The sequence below is a fragment of the Xyrauchen texanus genome, chromosome 39 (assembly GCF_025860055.1).
Source record: "Xyrauchen texanus isolate HMW12.3.18 chromosome 39, RBS_HiC_50CHRs, whole genome shotgun sequence".
NCBI classification, from domain to species: domain Eukaryota; kingdom Metazoa; phylum Chordata; class Actinopteri; order Cypriniformes; family Catostomidae; genus Xyrauchen; species Xyrauchen texanus.
Genome location: NC_068314.1, coordinates 17,682,772 through 17,702,835, shown reverse-complemented (window position 1 = coordinate 17,702,835; position 20,064 = coordinate 17,682,772). Strand labels below are relative to the sequence as shown.

Genomic DNA, 20,064 nt, shown 5'->3' with positions numbered 1-20,064 from the left:
AAAAACCAAAGATGGCGCTAGCGTGAATAAGGCCTTATTATATACAGTCTATATGTAATAAAGGACCATCCTTTATTTCTAAACTAAATACTGCCATGCATGATAATCAATTAAAATTCAGTTTATGGAAATGTTTTAATAGTTTTTATTATGTTAAAATAATTGTGAATTATGGTTGTTTTTAAGAAATTACATTATTTTGTGAAATATTCATAGACAAATTACTGAAATGTAACTATTGATAATGAATTCCATTATTGAAAGCATATACATTGAAAACATTATAACTGTAAGTGAAAGTGTAAGATCATTTTAAATATTCATTGCAAACAAATTATAAATATTGCTGCAAGATGCGATTACGGGTCCAAGTTTGTACAAATACAGTTTATTATCCGCATACCCACAATAAAGTTGTTTTAAAAGAGCAATTTTGAGCTTGAATATTTTTAGTCCAGAAAATCTTTTGAAACCACCGTTTCATAAGCACATTTGTGTGCATGTACCAGAAGAAATGTACAGATTACCCATTTTACACGTACAAAAGTGCAATCTTAGAAATCATTAGTGAGACTAAATAATTGCAGCCTTTTTACAGTTTCCTGAATTAGCAACTTACATTAGTGATTTATTCCCCAAATGTCTTTGTTACCTTTAACTTACCTACAGTAGAGATGTGTATATTTTAAATTAGTTTGAGCTTTGTTTGAAATTATTTTGTTTAATTTGATCCGAACAAGTTCAGGTTATTCTCACTCTTTTATGTGTTTATTAGCATTCATGCTCTAATAATGTATCCATAAACCCTGCTTTGGCCATATTAATAGTGTTTATCTCAGAACCTATTTTATTTTTGCAAATAATTTAATTTAGTGATATTAAATAACACAAAAGTATTGTACACATTACTGTAGACAATTCATTTAGAGTGCATATTTCATAATATCATTTTTTACCTTTGTTTATGTGCTATTACTAAGCTTATTTTATTATTTGCAAGAAAAAGACAAGAAAGACTAATATATAGTTAACTGAGGTACACCAAAATTAGTTTGATAACAATTAAAGGACTATAGATGATAATACTGTTATATCCCTAAAGGGAAAGGAATTTACTGGAATAACACATCTTTCTTAGAATCAGTATTCAGAAATCCCAAATTTTGGAGTTGTCACATTAATCTATTATTATTTGTCAGGGAAGGACCACATTAAAATTTTTTAGTGTTTTTCACATTGTCTTGATTAATTTCTTGCAAGTTAAAACAATCCTGATTTCACTGTTTCTCCATAGATCTACTGTATCTAAAAAAGAAAACACAAATTACATTTACTTTAGTATTGGTTCAAATTATTTTAATTTATATGAAAGCATAACAGCATTTCAGGGGAGCAAGCCATTGCAATTTTACAAATTCCATGCAGCTTTTGCTTTCAAAGCCAGAATGTAAGGTATCAGGTCGAAACAGACATTCCTTGACCTGCTGTTATACAAATGCATGGAAAAGGATGCCAAATTCATAAAAAGGATTCATTGCTTATTTACCATGTCATTTTTTTTTATGAACTATTGAATTGCTGCACACAACATACTTCAATTCAGAAATCAGACAGATATTTTTTTTATTTTAGTGGTGAATGTGAGAAATGTCATAATATAATTACAAAAATAAATTGCACAACAACAGCATATGGAGAACACAATTTCTTGCACTGCTTGTTTAAACACTATACAGCAGTAAATATAATTTTTTCTGTTAGAAGTATGGGATCAATTAAACGTGCCTGGATCAACATAGGCATAAGCCAGGAAATCTCCTATTTTGTTCCCTTTATCATCATAATGAAACATTCGAAAGCACTGGTCACAAAACAAGCAGGGGTCTGTGGGGGCAAGAGGATCACTGACTGTTATCCATCTGCCAAACAAAGATAAAAGACTTCTTGTCAATGTGACAAAATGAATTAAATATTAGAACATTAAAGGATTAGTTCACCCAATAATGAAAATTTACTCACCCTCAAGCCATCCTAGTTGTTTATGACTTTCTTCTTTCAGCCAAACACAATATGAAATAAATATAAAAATATATTAAAAGCTCTTCCAAGCTTTATAATGGAAGCGAATGGTACCTTAGATTTTGAAGCCCAAAACAGCGCATCCGGCTCCAGGGGGTTAATAAAGGCCTTCTGAAGCGAAGCCATGCATTTTTGTAAGAAAAATACCCAGTTATAACTTTATAAACTATAATCACTGGCTTCTGGTGACGGCTGTCCACGGATGCACTTTTTTGATGGATGGATCTTTTTTGGGCTTCAAAATCTAAGGTACCATTCACTACCATAATAAAGCTTGAAAGAGCCAGGAAAGATTGAAAGATTGTGTTTGGCTGAAAGAAGAAAGTCATATACACCTAGAATGGCTTGAGGGTTCATTTTAAGCATCTTAAGCTTACTGTTTACCTGCTGATATAAATATGACACACAGAGCACTTCCGGGTCACAACTCTGTGCTTGTGAGTGATGAGCGGGTAGAGCCTTCTGTCTAAACAATCATCCTGATGGACAAGTCTAGGATGGGAACCGTATAGAATGGAAACAAATCAAGTTAACTCTACTGTTCATTCGCTATTAAATCCATGACAATGACTTTCAAAAATCAGTTACTTTGTTACACAGATTCCCAATTATCTTGAAAGAGAAGCATGAAATGAGAAAGGCCTGACCTGATGTCAGTGAGGATGACAATATGCTCACAATCGCCCTGGTGAGTGTAGAAATACGGGTACCCAATTTTCATCTTCAGGTCGTAGAAAGAAGTGTCCTCCATCTTAGCTGTCTTGAAATCTGGGAAGTCTCTGGTTCTGGCCCACTCACACGTGGTCCTTCAGCAAGTAGACAAATTATATATCTGTAAAAACTGCTACTGGCTGGTTTGAGAGAGCAACTGTGGTCATTTCAAAAGTGGCTTTATTTACAGTCTTATTCATTGTTTCAGTACTGTTAAACTACTTCACACTAGGTCTTACGTGCTGATGTCTCGACATTCTGGGAACCGTGTGTCATTGAAGAACGTTCCATTGAAGAAAAAGAAAGCAGACTTGTAATGATCCTGAAACAGAAAGGTAAATAAATAAATAAATTGCAATACCCTGCTTGTTTTTAATTTATCAGGAACGCGATTATGCTATATGTTTGCAATCCATGCAAATATCCATTTGATCCAATTTTGGTTACGTTAGAATTATATTGAGCAGAGTGTCTTTATGACATTCTTTGTGTATGTATGTGTATGTGTGTCTTTGTCTTTAACCTTGCTGACGAACTGTGGCACCATGTCTGGAGTGTTGCTGAACTCTCCAAACACCTGGAGGTCACTGACACAGCAGATGGCATCTCTAAGTTCGCTGAGCCTCTGAGAGCCTAGCACATGTAGGGTCTGATATGCCCTCACATGCTTAAACTGGCAAAAAAATAAACATAGTCCAATCTGAAACACCTTATCAAAATTAATAATGCATATTGTTACATGAAATTAAACCTGTCTTATATTAATTTGTTATACACATACCCGCTGAAACAGAACAGGATACATGATATTAAAGGTTAGGATGATTTCACCCTCTGGGATCAGGTCTGTGAGATTATCTGGCTTCTTACCCACAGATATCATCTCCTGTATGATTAAGAAATGGAACAGAGGGTAAATGTTATATTCAGTCTGTGTATTTATGTATATCATATATATCATAAAGGAATGTTCCGGGTTCAATACAAGTTTAGCTCAATCGACATTTGACATTTGTGTTATAATGTTGATTAACACAGAAATTAATTTCGACTCGCCCTTCCTTTTCTATAAAAAAGCAATAATCTATTGATGCCGACTACCACCCCTGGAGTCGCAAGTTCGAATTCCGGGGTGTGCTGAGTGACTCCAGCAAGGTCTCCTAAGCAACCAAATTGGCTCGGTTGCTAATACTAATAATTCCTTGCATTTATATAGCGCTTTTCTAGGCACTCAAAGTGCTTTACATAGTATAGGGGGAATCTCCTCAACCACCACCAGTGTGCAGCATCCACCTGGATGATGTGACGGCAGCCATAGTGCGCCAGAACGCCCACCACACACCAGCTATTGGTGGAGAGGAGAGAGTATAGTTATGTAGCCAATTCAGGGATGGAGATTAATACGATGTCATGGTAGATAGGGGCCAATGGGGGTATTTGGCCAGGACACCGGGGTTACACCCCTACTCTTTACGAGAAGTGTCCTGGGATTTTTTTAATGACCACAGAGAGTCAGGACCTCGGTTTAACATCTCATCCGAAGGATGGTGCCTTTTTTTTTTACAGTATAGTGTCCCCATCACTATACTGGGGCATTAGGACCCACACAGACCGTAGGGTGAGCACCCCCTGCTGGCCTCCCTAATACCACTTCCAGCAGCAACCTTGGTTTTTCCCAGGAGTTCTCCCATCCAGGTACTGGCCAGGCTCAACCCTGCTTAGCTTTAGTGGGCAACCAGGAAAGAGATGCAGGGTCCCTTGTGGTCACTATAATGTGGTTCGCTCTCATGTGGTAAGTTGTGCATGGATGCCGAGGAGAATAGCATGAAGACACATGCTATGTCTCCGCGGTAACGTGCTCAACAAGCCATGTGATAAGATGCGCAGATTGACGGTCTCAGACATGCAGGCAACTGAGATTCTTCCTTCGCCACCCGGATTGAGGCGAGTCGCTACACCACCACGAGGACTTAAGAGCGCATTGGGAATTCCAAATTGGGGAGAATTTTTTTTTTAATTACTCCACAAGATGGCTATATTAGAAAGGGGGGTTACTGCCACCTAAACCCACTCTTTCCTGGACTAGCTGGCAGGGACGTCATGAACATGCAGTATTTCAATAGAACCACATCTGTGCACCAAATATGTTTATTGCTTTTTATGTTGCTAGAAAGAAAGCAAAATGGGTCTTATTAATGGATGCTAAATTCTAATATTCCATGTGCTCACTTTTAATTATTCAATAGTATATTAATTTTAAATAGTATTCAATTATATTAAGTTTCTGCTAAACATCAGATCAGATTTACAAACATTCTAAATCATAAACATATCAAAGACATCTGAAGAACGTATTTTTGATATCGGAGTAATATTAAATTACATTTTGTAGATGAGCAAACAGTGTTAATAAATTCGTTTTCCAGATGTAACTGCACCAAATAGACTTCTGGGTGATGAACGTGTGAAAAGACCTAAAACAGACATATTGGATATGTAAATGTGGTATCTGGGTTAGCTTTGGAAGATAACGTGGTTAAAAAAAAAAAATACTTTTCTTGACGACTAGTGTAGTGCCAGGTTGGAAGTAATAAGTACTCTAGGTTACTAAAACATAGCAAAGAGACGTGAAATGAAACATCTGTCGCATTAAGCACTTCGGATAAAAGACGTTATTAAGACCTTTTCATAATATAAAAAAACAAAAACGAATTGTTTTCACAACATAGTTGTGTTAGTTGGGTTCGTGGTACATGGAAGGCAGGTTGAACTCACCATTTCATTGGCATAGACTTCATGTCTGTCAACATTGTATCTGGTCAGAGTTTCTTTATAATCTTGTCTTCTCTTGCGTAATCTGAAGAAGAAGAACAACAACAACACACACACACACACACACACACACACACACACACACACACACACACACACACACACACACACACACACACACACACACACACACACGTGATATTTTAAACAGGTTTAAACCAATTAAATTAAATCAAATAATGGCAGGAGAAACTTTCACCTACTTCATTGTAGAGAGATGAGAATCCAATGGCACGGTGTTTGTGTCTACATGTCCACTTCTGAGAAAATCAACACTGAGAGGACAGAGTACATCAAACAAAAAACAACAAAACCCGATAAAACAAATATAAAATTACATTATCTCTATAATACCTGCAGATGCTCTTGAGTTCCTCCAGCGTCTCAGGATCAATACCCATCTCTTCAATAAATTCCACGTCCTGTATTTCTGGGACTGTGTCACTGAATGAATACACCTCCGGATTCAATACATCCAGCCACAAATCTCTACATCCACCAATGTGAAACTCTTTAGAGTTCACGTCCACGAATTCATAAACGGGCACATTTTCATGTTTTGCTTTAACACCGCCGCCTTCCGCCATTTGTAAAACGTCATTGGCGCAGGTCAGGGATTGTGGGTAATGTTTTTTTAACAGTTAGTGGCGTACTCGAGGGGTGCTGATTTTTATTTATTTATTTTTAAATGCTTTATTACAACATCATAACAATGTTTATCAACACAGCAGTTCACAAAAACAAATGTGAGATCAAACATAAAAAATTTAAGTAAAAAATACAGAAGTAAACAACACATGGTATGCCTATTTGTTTTATTAAACATTTCAAATGTAGAAAACATTTAGACTTTCAAAACAAACAGTACAAATTAAAACAAAGAAATTAAAGGGCATCACAAACTAATCAAATGTATCTGGCTTACTTGTTTCGTGAAATTTTTATAGACTCAAAATAAATGACGGGTTGAATGGAGATTATCAAAAATTGGTTTTAAAGGGATAGTTCATACAATAATTAAAATTCTCTCATCATTTACTAACCCTCATGCCATTCCACATCCCAGATGTGTATAACTTACTTTCTTCTGCTGAACACAAAGATTTTTAGAAGAAATCTCTGAAGGTCGTAAATGTAATCCATACAACTCCAGTGGTCAAATCCATATATTCTCACCCACACCAATTGATATGATAGGTGTTGGGTGAGAAACAGATAAATATTTAACTCCTTTTTTACTATAAATCTCCACGTTTGACCAGTACCGACATGCACTAAGAATACAAATCGGCAAAAAACAAAAGAAGAAGATTGTCAAAGAGAAAATGGAGATTTATTGTAAAAAAAAAAAAAAAATTCATATTGATCTGTTTTTTACCCAAATTATCATAATCCCTTCCGAAGACACTGATTTAACCACTGGAGTCGTATGGATTATTTTAATGTAGACTTCATGTGCTTTTAGGATCTCCACAGTTCTGATCACATTCACTTGCATTGTTTGGACCTACAGATAAATATTCTTCTAAAAATATAATTTGTTTTCTGCAGATGAAAGAAAGTCATACACATCTGAGATGGCATGAGGGTGTGTAAATTATGAGTGAATTTTCATTTTGAGGAGAACAATCCTCTTGTCTCTTGTCTCCACTTATCTATGGCAGCAGGAAGTGCCTGCCAACTCTCCGCTGCTTTCTAGTTTCTGATTGGTCAGCTGCAGAGTTTCATTTCCGGGTCAGCAGCTACAGGTTGCTGTTGAAGTTGGTGCAGATGACACGTCAGCTGGCTAGAAAGCAGCTACAAACTGCCCCACCTGCTAGAATACGAATGACATAAATCAGTGTGCTGCATTTAAACACACCTTCCATATTGTCAATCGATTACAGGCGCGCGGATTTACAGAGTCACGCATGTCGGCACTGTAGCATCATGCATCCTGAGATTAAGAGTTAGAGCCTCATTCAATCCGGACCCAGTCGAACCAACCCAGGCAAGATGAGTTACCGCGGGTGAAAAATTTTACCGGACCGGTGTTTGACATGTCGTCCCCATCGCCTGTGCAGATCAGAGAGGCGAACGCGCATCTGGCTGCGCTGCACAGGCGGGTCACAGACATGGAGCAGAGGCTGCAGGACGCGGAGAAGACCGTGCGGGAGCAGGCGGAGAGTCTCATCCGCAAAGATGAGCAACTGAGAGCCTCCACGCAAGAAATCACAGAGGCCAAAGACAAGTAGGGAAAATAAATTTAAAGTCTTGTCACAGTAGTTTTGATGGGTTGCCATCTTAAAGTGTTATTTGACATGGGAAATAGGAGTGGGGATCACAAAGTAACTTGCGATACGCTATTTTTTATAAAAACAAACACCAATAGAAAATATAAACCTATCTAACAGAACATACATGTCACCAAGTTCTTACAGATGGTGACACCAGCACATAGCAACAGTGGAAAAAATAAATATATTTTTTGTCCTACATTAAAAATAAGTAAATAATTAATTATAGAAACTAATAAAAATAGTGACATTATAGTTTATATTATTTTGCCCTGAAATGTACAGTAGACAGTATTGCATTGATTTTGACGATGCAACAGGAACATCTGTACACATTTTTATTTATATATAGGCCTACCTAATTTATATCGGGCTAAATTGAAATATTCTGCATGCGATCCTACTGATTAAAAAATAATCTCTTTGAATTTCTGAAGGAAAACAAAGACAGTTACATCTTCCTACAATCAAAGAGCAGATTCCAGAACAGATTTTACACAGAAAAACCTGATTGCTTGGTCCATAATAATTATGAAATGTTGCTGTAGTTCCTTAATTGGTGTCCATAGTTTTAAGTGATATTTGTAACTAGATCACAGATAGTCACTGGTTAAACCAAGCATGGCTCCTTACTAAGATAGTAAGTAACTTGGCATTTTTGTAATGAAATGACTTAAACTATAAAAACTAAATAGAAACTTTTTTGAACTGACATAAATGTAACAGAAATTAATTATTTAATAGGACTATATAAATAATATACAAATATTTTGTATGAACATAACATTGCACAAATGCCAAAATACCACCCGTAACACAGTAAGTGTTCCCTTTAACTACCTAGACTGTGGTGGACCGCTGCAGTTTCATATTGAACCGAAAATATGTGTACACTCTCATAATAATGTAAAAGATCTCTAACATTGTGTTTTGCAGCATTGCTTTTTTGGCAATTTCAAGCATTGTATAGTATTCATTGTTCTTGACTGATGAGTTTCTAGAGACAGCTGTTTCTTTTTTGACATTTGAGACCTAATATTGACCTTAAGACAGCCAGTCTATTCCATAATGTGGCAACTCTAAAACAAACACAAAGACAATGTTAAGCTTCATTTAATGAACCAAATAGCTTTCAACAGTGTTTGATATTATGGCAAGTTATTTTCTAGTGGCTACAACAGCAGAAGACCCCACTGGGTACCACTCATCTCCACTACAAATAGGAAAAAGAGGCTACAATTTGCAAGAGCTCACCAAAATTGGACAGTTGAAGACTGGAAAAATGTTGCCTGGTCTGATGAGTCTCGATTTCTGTTGAGACATTCAGATGGTAGAGTCAGAATTTGGCATAAACAGAATGAGAACATGGATCCATCATGCCTTGTTACCACTGTGCAGGCTGGTGGTGGTGGTGTAATTGTGTGGGGGATGTTTTCTTGGCACACTTTAGGCCCCTTAGTGCCAATTGGGCATCGTTTAAATGCCACGGCCTACCTGAGCATTGTTTCTGACCATGTCCATCCCTTTATGGCCACCATGTACCCATCCTCTGATGGCTACTTCCAGCAGGATAATGCACCATGTCACAAAGCTCGAATCATTTCAAATTGGTTTCTTGAACATGACAATGAGTTCACTGTACTAAAATGGCCCCCACAGTCACCAGATCTCAACCCAATAGAGCATCTTTGGGATGTGGTGGAACGGGAGCTTCGTGCCCTGGATGTGCATCCCACAAATCTCCATCAACTGCAAGATGCTATTCTATCAATATGGGCCAACATTTCTAAAGAATGCTTTCAGCACCTTGTTGAATCAATGCCACGTAGAATTAAGGCAGTTCTGAAGGCTGAAAGGGGTCAAACACAGTATTAGTATGGTGTTCCTAATAATCCTTTAGGTGAGTGTGTGTGTGTGTGTGTGTGTGTGTATATATATATATATATATATATATATATATATATATATATATATATATATATATATATATATATTATACACACAGGTGAAACTCGAAAAATTAGAATATCTTGCAAAAGTTCATTAATTTCAGTAATTCAACTTAAAAGGTGAAACTAATATATTATATAGACTCATTACAAGCAAAGTAAGATATTTCAAGCCTTTATTTGATATAATTTTGATGATTATGGCTTACAGCTTATGAAAACCCCAAATTCAGAATCTCAGAAAATTAGAATATTACATGAAATCAATAAAAAAAAGGATTTTAAATACAGAAATGTCGGCCCTCTGAAAAGTATAATCATGCATATGTACTCAGTACTTGGTTTGGGCCCCTTTGCATTAATTACTGCCTCAATGCGGCGTGGCATGGATGCTATCAGCCTGTGGCACTGCTGAGGTGTTATGGAAGACCAAGATGCTTCAATAGCTGCCTTCAGCTCTTCTGCATTGTTTGGTCTCATGTCTCTCATCTTTCTCTTATAATGCCCCATAGATTCTCTATGGGGTTCAGGTCAGGCGAGTTTGCTGGCCAATCAAGCACAGTAATACCATGGTCATTGAACCAGGTTTTGGTACTTTTGGCAGTGTGGGCAGGTGCCAAGTCCTGCTGGAAAATGAAGTCAGCATCTCCATAAAGCTTGTCTGCTGAAGGAAGCATGAAGTGCTCTAAAATGTCCCGGTAGACGGCTGCGTTGACTCTGGACTTAATAAAGCACAGTGGACCAACACCAGCCGATGACATGGCTCCCCAAACCAACACAGACTGTGGAAACTTCACACTGGACTTCAAGCATCTTGGATTGTGTGCCTCTCCATTCTTCCTCCAGACTCTGGGACCTTGGTTTCCAAATGAGATGCAAAATTTGCTCTCATCAGAAAAGAGGACTTTGGACCACTGAGCAACAGACCAGTTCTTTTTTTCTTTAGCCCAGGTAAGACGCTTCTGACGTTGTTTGTTGTTCAGGAGCCGCTTGACAAGAGGAATACTGACATTTGAAGCCTCAGTCCACTCCTTGTGAAGCTCCCCACACATTTGAATGGCCTTTTCCTGACAATCCTCTCCAGGCTACGGTCATCCCTGCTGCTTGTGCACCTTTTTCTTCCACACTTTTCCCTTCCACTTAACTTTCTATTAATGTGCTTTGATACAGCACTTTGAGAACATCCAACTTCTTTTGCAATTACCTTTTGAGGCTTTCCCTCATTGTGGAGGGTGTCAATGATGGTTTTCTGCACAACTGTCAGGTCAGCAGTCTTCCCCATGATTGTGAATTCAACTGAACCAGACTGAGAGGCCATTTAAAGGCTCAGGAACCCTTTGCAGGTGTTTAGCTGATTAGAGTGTGACACTTTGAGCCTACAATACTGAACCTTTTCACAATATTCTAATTCTCTGAGATTCTGAATTTGGGGTTTTCATAAGCTGTAAGCCATAATCATCAAAATTATATCAAATAAAGGCTTGAAATATCTTACTTTGCTTGTAATGAGTCTATATAATATATTAGTTTCACCTTTTAAGTTGAATTACTGAAATTAATGAACTTTTGCACGATATTCTAATTTTTCGAGTTTCACCTGTATATATGTGTGTGTGTATATGTATATATTAGTGCTGCACGATTAATCATATCGCAATTGCGATGTCAGCCTGTGCGATTATATGACGGCAAAATGCTGCGATTATATTAAATAAGTGCATGTGTGGATGTGACCGTCCATTCTCTCTGAGAGCTGTTTGGCCATTTTCTTCACCGCTAATAAAAAGATGACCAGTCATTCTCCGTTTAGGGCGTGGCACATGTTGTCATGTGAGTTTCTGGTGTGCAGCGTGGAAATCAGGTGGAGATAGATGCCCAGCAGACCAACACTGAACTGGAGGCCAGAAAAAATAACACAGAAACACAGATCACGGCTTGCGATATGTCTTTATTTCATCCTTAATTAAAATTCATATAATACGGGAGCGTGCCATGTAAATAAACACAATCTCCAAAACTGTCATTCTCGGTGCGGTCAGAGCCGCTTCAACTAGTCGCGGAAGAGACACAATCTGAGCAGGAGTCGAGACCGGGAGAGATTTAAAGTTCTGCCGGGTGATGCACACTTTAACACTGAGACGCTCGTCTCTCACCCCAGCTGTCTGCATCTTGCAATGTGTAGCATCATTGATGATATCATCATGATAAGATCAACCTTATGTGAAAAATAACACTAAAATGACAACAACATTAAAATGTGTGTGTGTATATATATATTAGTTTTGGATAGACAAGTTTGACAAATGCTTATCAATAATACTCTTATGGCTAAAATGTTTACAGTGTTCAGTGGCTAAAATATCAATATGACTAAATGTTACTAAAATATGACTAAAATGTCAACAGTTTTCATCTACTAAAACTACATAAAAAAAGCCCAGTAAACAAAGAACAATTACAGATGTGTTTGCGAGTGTCACGCCATATGACAAGTCTTCACAGAGATATAAAGAGACATGATGCACCGTTAGCAAAGTGGTATTTCAGAAAATGATCCACACACTGGACAAGAGGTACCAGCGATAAGTAGAACTTTTTAGAAAGAGGATTTGGAAATACCAGTTGGTCATTTAAAACAAAAAACACAACAGCAACAGTTTTATTGGTTTGAGTGAACTACAATTTTATATCCAGTTTCCTTTTCAAAATAGTTTATACAAAGTACGTTACATCCTGATTAAATGTCCCTGTTTGTTTGGACAATCTTATTTTCATGAAAATGTTTATGTTCTTATTTATTGTTCCATTTTATTTAGGTGTAATATTGAGAAAATAACAAGTTTGCAGTAATGCAAAGATATTTAATTTTGTAAAAATATTTTAATTTGAAAACACTGTTAATTTATAGTTGTTGTTGTTGTTAGTTTGCATGTTTGAGTTGAGAAATACACATTTCAGCATTATCAGTTATCTATTTGTGCATTTTCCTTGATAACCAAGCAAGTTAACTCATGTTACCATTTGTTTATTATATCGCTATCGCAATATTAGCCTCAATAATCGCAATATGACATTTTCCCCAAATCGTGCAGCCCTAGTATGTATATATATATATATATGTAAATACATGTATATGATTATTAAAAACAAATGTCATTTCAATTTAACAATTAGAACAAAGGAATGGTTCACCCAAAAAAAAATATTATCTCATCTACTCACACTAATGCCATCCCATATGTGTTTGATTATTATTATTTTTTTAATTTGCAGAACAAAAATGAAGATTTTTAGAAGATTATCTCAGCTCTGTTGGTCCTTACATTATAAGTGAATGGTGACCAGCAATCAAAAGTTCCAAAAAGCACATATGGTAGCACAGAAGTAATCCATAAGACTCCAGTGGTTAAATACATATATTCAGAAGCATTAATATAGGTGTGGGGGAGAAACAGGTCAATATTTAAGTAATTTGTTTTTTTTTTACTGTAAATCTCCACCTTTGACCAGCCCCAACCCATAGGTTGAGTGTGTAAGTGTCCACACCAGAACATGGAAGTGAAAGTTTAGATTAACGGTAGAAAACTGACTTAAAATCGATAGGTTTCTCACCCACACAATCATATCACTTCTGAAGACATTGATTAAAACATTGGAGTCTTGTGGATTAGTTTTATGCTGTGTTTTTGTGCTTTTTGGACCTTTAAAGTTCTGGTCACCATTACTTGCATTGTATGGACCTAAAGAGCTGAAATATTCTTCTATAAATCATTGTTCTGCAGAAGACAAAGTCATACACATCTGGGATGGCATGAGGGTGAGTAAATGATGAAAGAGCGCTGCTGAATGCATATAGGGAAAACACTGTTATTTTATATGATACTAACATTTTTGTCAAAATACATCAGTCAATGTTAATACTGTAAAATCATGATAAGGGAGGGTGATTACGTGTAAAGCATGATAACTGCACCTTCTAAGGGACTGATGTTGAATTCCTTGATCGTTTTGGCAACTCTAATTTTATAATTTATCACCACAATATTAATGTGGAAAAATTAAAATAATAAAATCGATATTTGGCATGCAAATGTCAGTACAATATCACAAGGAAAAATATCAAGATACTTATAAAATATCAATATTTTTCCTCTTAGATGTCAATGAGACATTCAGCAGATGTCATTTATGATTTACAATGAATGTAAATCTGCTCTTTTTAAGATGCTTAGCAGATGTTGGATTGTGATGCTTTCCAAATGAAAAGGTCTAAAACTGACATCTTGGGGACGCACATGCACTAGGTTACGAAACTTGTTTGAAAGACAGTCTTTTGTGGTACTTGCTAAGGCAAGCGTCACAATTACTATTGGGTATTTAGGCGAGTACCACTCCCTTTTTTTTCTTTTCTTTTTTCTTTTATAATATGTTATTTTTGCAATACCATTTGGTGCTACTAGTGGCGCAGAAATTGCTTACTGCAGCTTGAATTAGTTGGGAAATTGGTTCATTAAACAGTATATCTTTCTTTTTCATCTAGAGAGATTTCCTTTCTCCATGAGAAGCTTTGTCAATCAGAGGAATCAATCCATAAACTAAACCAAACCATTAAGGAAAAAGATTCCCTAATCGGACAGTTGCAACATCGATGTCAGCTGCTGGACAACATCTGCAAAAGCCGCCCATTATTGGACAGCATGCTGACTCAGATGGCTGAAGCAGAGAGAATGGGGCCCATCAGTGACTTGGGGAATCCCACAGCAAACATCTCCCTCACGGATGGAGAGTCCAACTGCAGCCCCAGCCACCTCTCCAATCACAAAGAATTTTCTCTCAGTGAGGATGACTCCGATGATCAGGAATTAGATGGGGTTGTGTTTGGGACCACAGTTTGAAAGTCACAACTGAACTGGTCCTTGTCTCAGGTGTAGTGGCCTGCATTTTTTTTATGGTTACAACTAATTCAGTGTCTCGAGACACCATTTGGTAATATATCCATTTTAGAGTAATACAAGTTACAGAAGTGTGGATCTGAATGGAACTTTAGTGTGCAAAGAGAATGCCTATACATTGCACCTCACACAGTGTTTTTATTTGAATTATTATTATTATTTTACTTTAAATTACCAGTTTACAGATCTGTAATTTCAGCCTAAATAGTTTTTATTTTATTTTTTTCTAGTTAACTTGATATACCTCCTTTTTTAAGTTTTTAAAACTAGCATATTTTGCTGTTTTTTTAATTATAACTTACAGATGTCAGAAAAAAAGTTTTTGCAATTTATTGTTACATGCAGTCTGCAGTGGTACAGTGTGATACAGTGGAAGTTTAATGTTTGAGACATTAAACTATTGTAATAATGGAAAAACCATTTGTAAACAATAGCTGTTTTGGACAATGCTCCCTGTTTGGATCAATTCAATGTCATGTACTTTTCAATTTTTGACCATTTATTTAGCTGGTTTGTTTGAGCTTTGTGATACCTAATGACCAATTTTAAGTCATTGATGTAACAAATCACAGCTTACAATTTATGCATGTTGGTTAAACTCTGATATTCTATCATGTGTGTGATTGTTGACTCATCTACTCTTCTGGTCATAGAGCTGGTTATAATTGCATCAAGTGTCACCTGTTGCACGCACGCCATTTATTATTATTATGCTTTGGCAACTGAGCAGCTAGACATTGTTTAACATGATAAGACACATCTGACAATTGTAAAAAAGTACAATGCATACAGTACTGTAAAAATGTTTTAGGCAATGTTGCATAGTGAGGATGTCTTCAAAAATAATGACATAAATAGTTTTCATTTATCACTTAATGTCATACAAAGTCCAGTACACTTAAAAAAGCTAAATCAATATTCGGTGTGACCACCTTTGCTTTTGAAACGGTACCAATTCTCCTATGTACACCTGGACGCAGTTTTTATTGGTTGTTGGCAGATAAGATGTTCCAAGCTTCTTGGAGAATTCACCACAGTTCTTCTATTTCGGATGTCTCAATTGCTGCTTTCTCTTTATGCAATCTCAGACTCAATATTCAGTGGGGGGCTTTGTGGGGACCATGACATCTGTTGCAGGGCTCCCTGTTCTTCTATTCTAATCTTTTCTATTTGCGAAAGTAATGTTTCAGAGTCTAATATATTACCTATTGACCCACTAAAGCTGAAGATATAAATAACCATCTTAAGACAAATGCTTTTGTGAAACATCTTATGTGCCTAAGACTTTTGCACAGTACTGTATGTTTGTCCTGTTGCCTTATTGGACATGTGTGGAAAACTAAGAAAAATATTTTTCTCCCTTGTAGTTATATCATATTTAATGATCTGGGGAAAACATAACATGGCTGAATCATCAGAGCAGTCCATGAAATAAGAGTTCTTGAGATGTCCTACCACCACTGTGAGCAAGCCCATGAGCAATGACCTCCTGACTTCTGAAGTATGACATTTCAGTAGTGGTGTAAACTATAATTTAAGGTGCATTGCATATAATTAAGTGATCTATGCAGTGAAGTGGTTCTCTGAAAACCCTCTTAATAAAACAGTTATCGCTAAAAATAGTGCTCCAACAGATAAACCGGTAGCAATTTGCAGCAAACCTTAAGCTACTGCTAACAAAATTACAGGTCCAGGGTTGAGAAAAGAGTCTAAAAACTTTTGCTTTCATTTTTATTTTGGTCAATAGCGATGTAGCTGTTTGTGTACAGGGAATGGAGAATAAACCATGTTATGTAGGTGTATAAAAACGGTCATTGCTTTTGCTATCAGTTCAATTTTACTTATGGTAATGTGATGCTAATACAGTACATAAAGATATGAATCTCTCAAAGTTCATTTGATTTGTTGTTGTATAATTTGGCTTAGCAAAAATTTCTATGCAATCTGTTGTATTTTGCCATATTTATTCAATTGAGTTAAACTCTGATAATTGTGTAGGGAGCCATAATATATTGAATGACTAGGATTGTACTGATAATGGGCATTTTTTATGCGAGTTTTCATGTAAAGAGTGCCATTTATCCTGTTGGTGTGATGGTTACACAATTTTCATGTTACTTTTTACTGTTAAATGTTGTACTGCATATCAGCATGGTACTAGCATATTGGGGCATGTCATATCTGTCTTGCTAATGCACTGTGAAGTGAGTATGGTCATTTTTTTCTTTACAGATAAAAGTAAAACAGTGCCTAAAATACTAATGGTTATTTGGTCAATGAAATTATTTATTCTGAAAGATTCTAATAAAATATTTTGTTATTCATCAGTGCTAAATCCCAGTTGTGTGCTGCTTCCTCAGAAACACTACTTTAAATTGACAGGGATTAATTTGAACTGTAAACCACAGTATTAAAAGTGATAGTTCACCCAAGAATGAAAATTCATAATTGACTCACCCTCATGCCATCCCATATGTGTGACTTTCTTCTGCTGAACTCAAATTAAGATTTTTTAGAAGAATATCTCAGCTCTATAGGTCCATATAAAGCAAGTGATTGGTAGGGCTGCCCCCTAATAGTCGACCAAACGTTAGTCGATGAGAAGAGGCCTGGTGGACCAAATTTTAATTTGTCAGTTGGTCACAGAAAAAAAAAAACAGTATAGCATCCACTATACTGCGGAGATGACAAGTCAGCATCGTCAACTTCATCTTTGCAGCCGACACTGACTCAGAAAACACTAGTTCATTAATAAATTACTAAAATGTTCAGGCAGTCTTCTTTCTGTTTTTTCCCCGATACATTCATAGTCATTATTTTTAATGATTATGAATGTGTGCTGCAGCAAGCTTTATTTTAAAGGCTCATTATTATGGTTTACTATTTCTCTAATGAACAACAGTGTTAGTAATGTTACATATAATATTCCTTCTCATTCCTGGAACTCAAACCATTTTCCGATGCCACCCACCAAGTATATATTTAAGAATATATATTATAAAAATTTAATATAAACGTGCGACTAGTCGACTAATGGCTTAAATGAACGTGCGACTAGTCGACTAATGGCTTAAATGAACATGCGACTAGTCGACTAATGGCTTAAATGAACGTGCGACTAGTCGACTAATGGCTTAAATGAACATGCGACTAGTCGACTAATGGCTTAAATGAACGTGCGACTAGTCGACTAATGGCTTAAATGAATGACTACTAGTCGACCTTTTCTGAAAGTCAGGACATCAGCATTTCTGTTGCTCCAGTACCATTCAAAGAGCGAGCATATGCTAACATAATTTATAAAAAGAAAGATGGATTTTGTCCAATAGGTCTAATATAAGACAGCCCGATCACAAATACAAAAAATTCCAGATGGAAATAAAGACTTGTGGCCTGAAAAATGACAATCTTCTGCATTCACATAGGGGGAAAATTAAAAAGGTGAGTTATGGACTGTCTTTCTCCTCTTTTTAAATTAGTAACCTATAGGCCACGCAAAATTTCGAAAATTAATATAGGCTGATAATATATCATGCTTGCAAATTCCCTATGGATAATGCACAAACAGGACATAGATTTCTAGAATTGTACCCAATTGTATCTGCTGATTTGGATTAAACAGTGTTTGGTAAATTACTCTAAAAAGTAATTAATTACTAATTACATCTGCAGTGTAATTAGGTTACTGTACTAATTAATCTGTCTGAAAGTGAATTGCATTATTACTAATTCCTTTCTAAAACCTTTGACCATCAACCTTGACCAGATGAAAATACAAGGATATACTGTTGATATACAAGGATATACTGTTGATATACAAGGATATACGTGCTATTTTAATTCTTTCAAATAAATAAAAATCTAATATATTATTCATGAACTGGCCAAATATTTTAAGTGTGCAGCGTTAAATTTGAAAACATATTTTAACACTAGATTTTAAATTCACTATTGTTTTATATAGAATTGTTCTAGAGTCTATACAGGATTTAACACAATTACATCAGAACTAATTAAATTACTGAAATATTAAAAGTGTAATACCTTTACTTTGTTCAATGAAAAAGTAATTTACAGTAATTAATTATTAATGCATTACACCCAACACTGGGATTAAAGTGTCCCATAAATACTTATCAATTTAAACTGTTAAAACAGTAACTAAAATAAAGTTGTAAAGAAAATTCATCATAAATGAAACATGTTAAGAATAATTAATTTGTTTTTGTTTTGTGAGTATTTATTTCATTCTGTATTTAATTCAGGGAATCATGGTTTCATATTGCTGAAGGGTTACACTTTTCTGCTTAGTCCATTCATTTATCAAAACTTATTTAAAATGAAAAGAAAAAACACTGAAAGAGCTTGAGTAGAGATAACTGGGCACAAATGCAAATTATGGTACAGACGCAGAAGTTCAGATGAAAGCGAAACCAATTAAGTTTGTGAACAGCGATCTGTTGTAAATAAACTGAGCTGCACTTCTGGTTGTATCGCATCAGTTCTCTCATGAACATGCCAAAGCGCGGATGCTCGATCCTCTAATGAACATGCATTGGACAGTGACTGGAAGTGATCTCTTTCTCACCCAAGCGATTGTATCACTTTAGAAGACATTAATTTAAACACTGGAGTCATATAGATTAGTTTTACCATTTCCATCTGCATTTTGAAGCTTTAAAGGTTTGTTCACCACTCACTTGCATTGTATGGACCTACAGAGCTGAGATATTCTTCTAATAATCTTTGTGTTCTGGTGAAGAAAGAAATCATACACATCTGGGTTGGCATAAGGGCGAGTAAATGAGAATTTAAATTTATGGGTGAACTATTCCTTTAAGGGTTTATGCTAAAAACCTGCTCGAAACTGTAAAAATGCCACTGGACAAATACAGATATCACATAAGACTACCTAAAAGGGTTATTACAGCACCACTGTAATAACAAACTGCAGCATTCAACAACACTAGGTAATGTCAAACAATCTGTGGAACAGTAAATATTTATGTAGTAAAGCATAAAAACGCAAGAAAGGGGTAATTATTGTTTTAGTGTGGAATACAAATTCATCTTTATTTATTCAATATTTAGTTAGACATTTACATGACATCAATTTATTTCCTTTTTAATTACTAGGTAAAGTAAGGCATATACATGTAAATAAGGAATTATTTTGCATTAAAAAGTGCCATCACCTTGTACTACAGAATATAGTTAAGTTAATTCAACAGGACAACAGACTTCATAAAGCACCCATAGTCGGGG

At 35.9% G+C, this 20,064-nt stretch overlaps 2 protein-coding genes across 2 annotated transcripts; one reads left to right on the top strand and one right to left on the bottom strand.

The window, feature by feature from the left end:
- Positions 1-1,346: 1,346 nt before the first annotated feature.
- snapc3 (small nuclear RNA activating complex, polypeptide 3) lies at positions 1,347-6,216 on the bottom strand. The gene is made up of 9 exons (XM_052111785.1): positions 5,977-6,216; positions 5,826-5,897; positions 5,566-5,647; positions 3,572-3,676; positions 3,314-3,463; positions 3,030-3,112; positions 2,727-2,885; positions 2,464-2,571; positions 1,347-1,919 (listed from the first exon to the last, which is right to left on the bottom strand). The coding sequence occupies exons 1-9, from the start codon at positions 6,207-6,209 to the stop codon at positions 1,772-1,774; spliced, it is 1,140 nt and encodes a 379-aa protein (XP_051967745.1). The 5' UTR covers positions 6,210-6,216; the 3' UTR covers positions 1,347-1,771.
- A 1,154-nt stretch (positions 6,217-7,370) lies between these two features.
- On the top strand, positions 7,371-17,123 carry vmac (vimentin type intermediate filament associated coiled-coil protein). Its single transcript, XM_052111711.1, has 2 exons — positions 7,371-7,852; positions 14,388-17,123. Exons 1-2 carry the CDS (start codon positions 7,662-7,664, stop codon positions 14,740-14,742), a joined length of 546 nt encoding a protein of 181 aa, XP_051967671.1. The 5' UTR covers positions 7,371-7,661; the 3' UTR covers positions 14,743-17,123.
- The last annotated feature ends 2,941 nt before the right edge of the window (positions 17,124-20,064 follow it).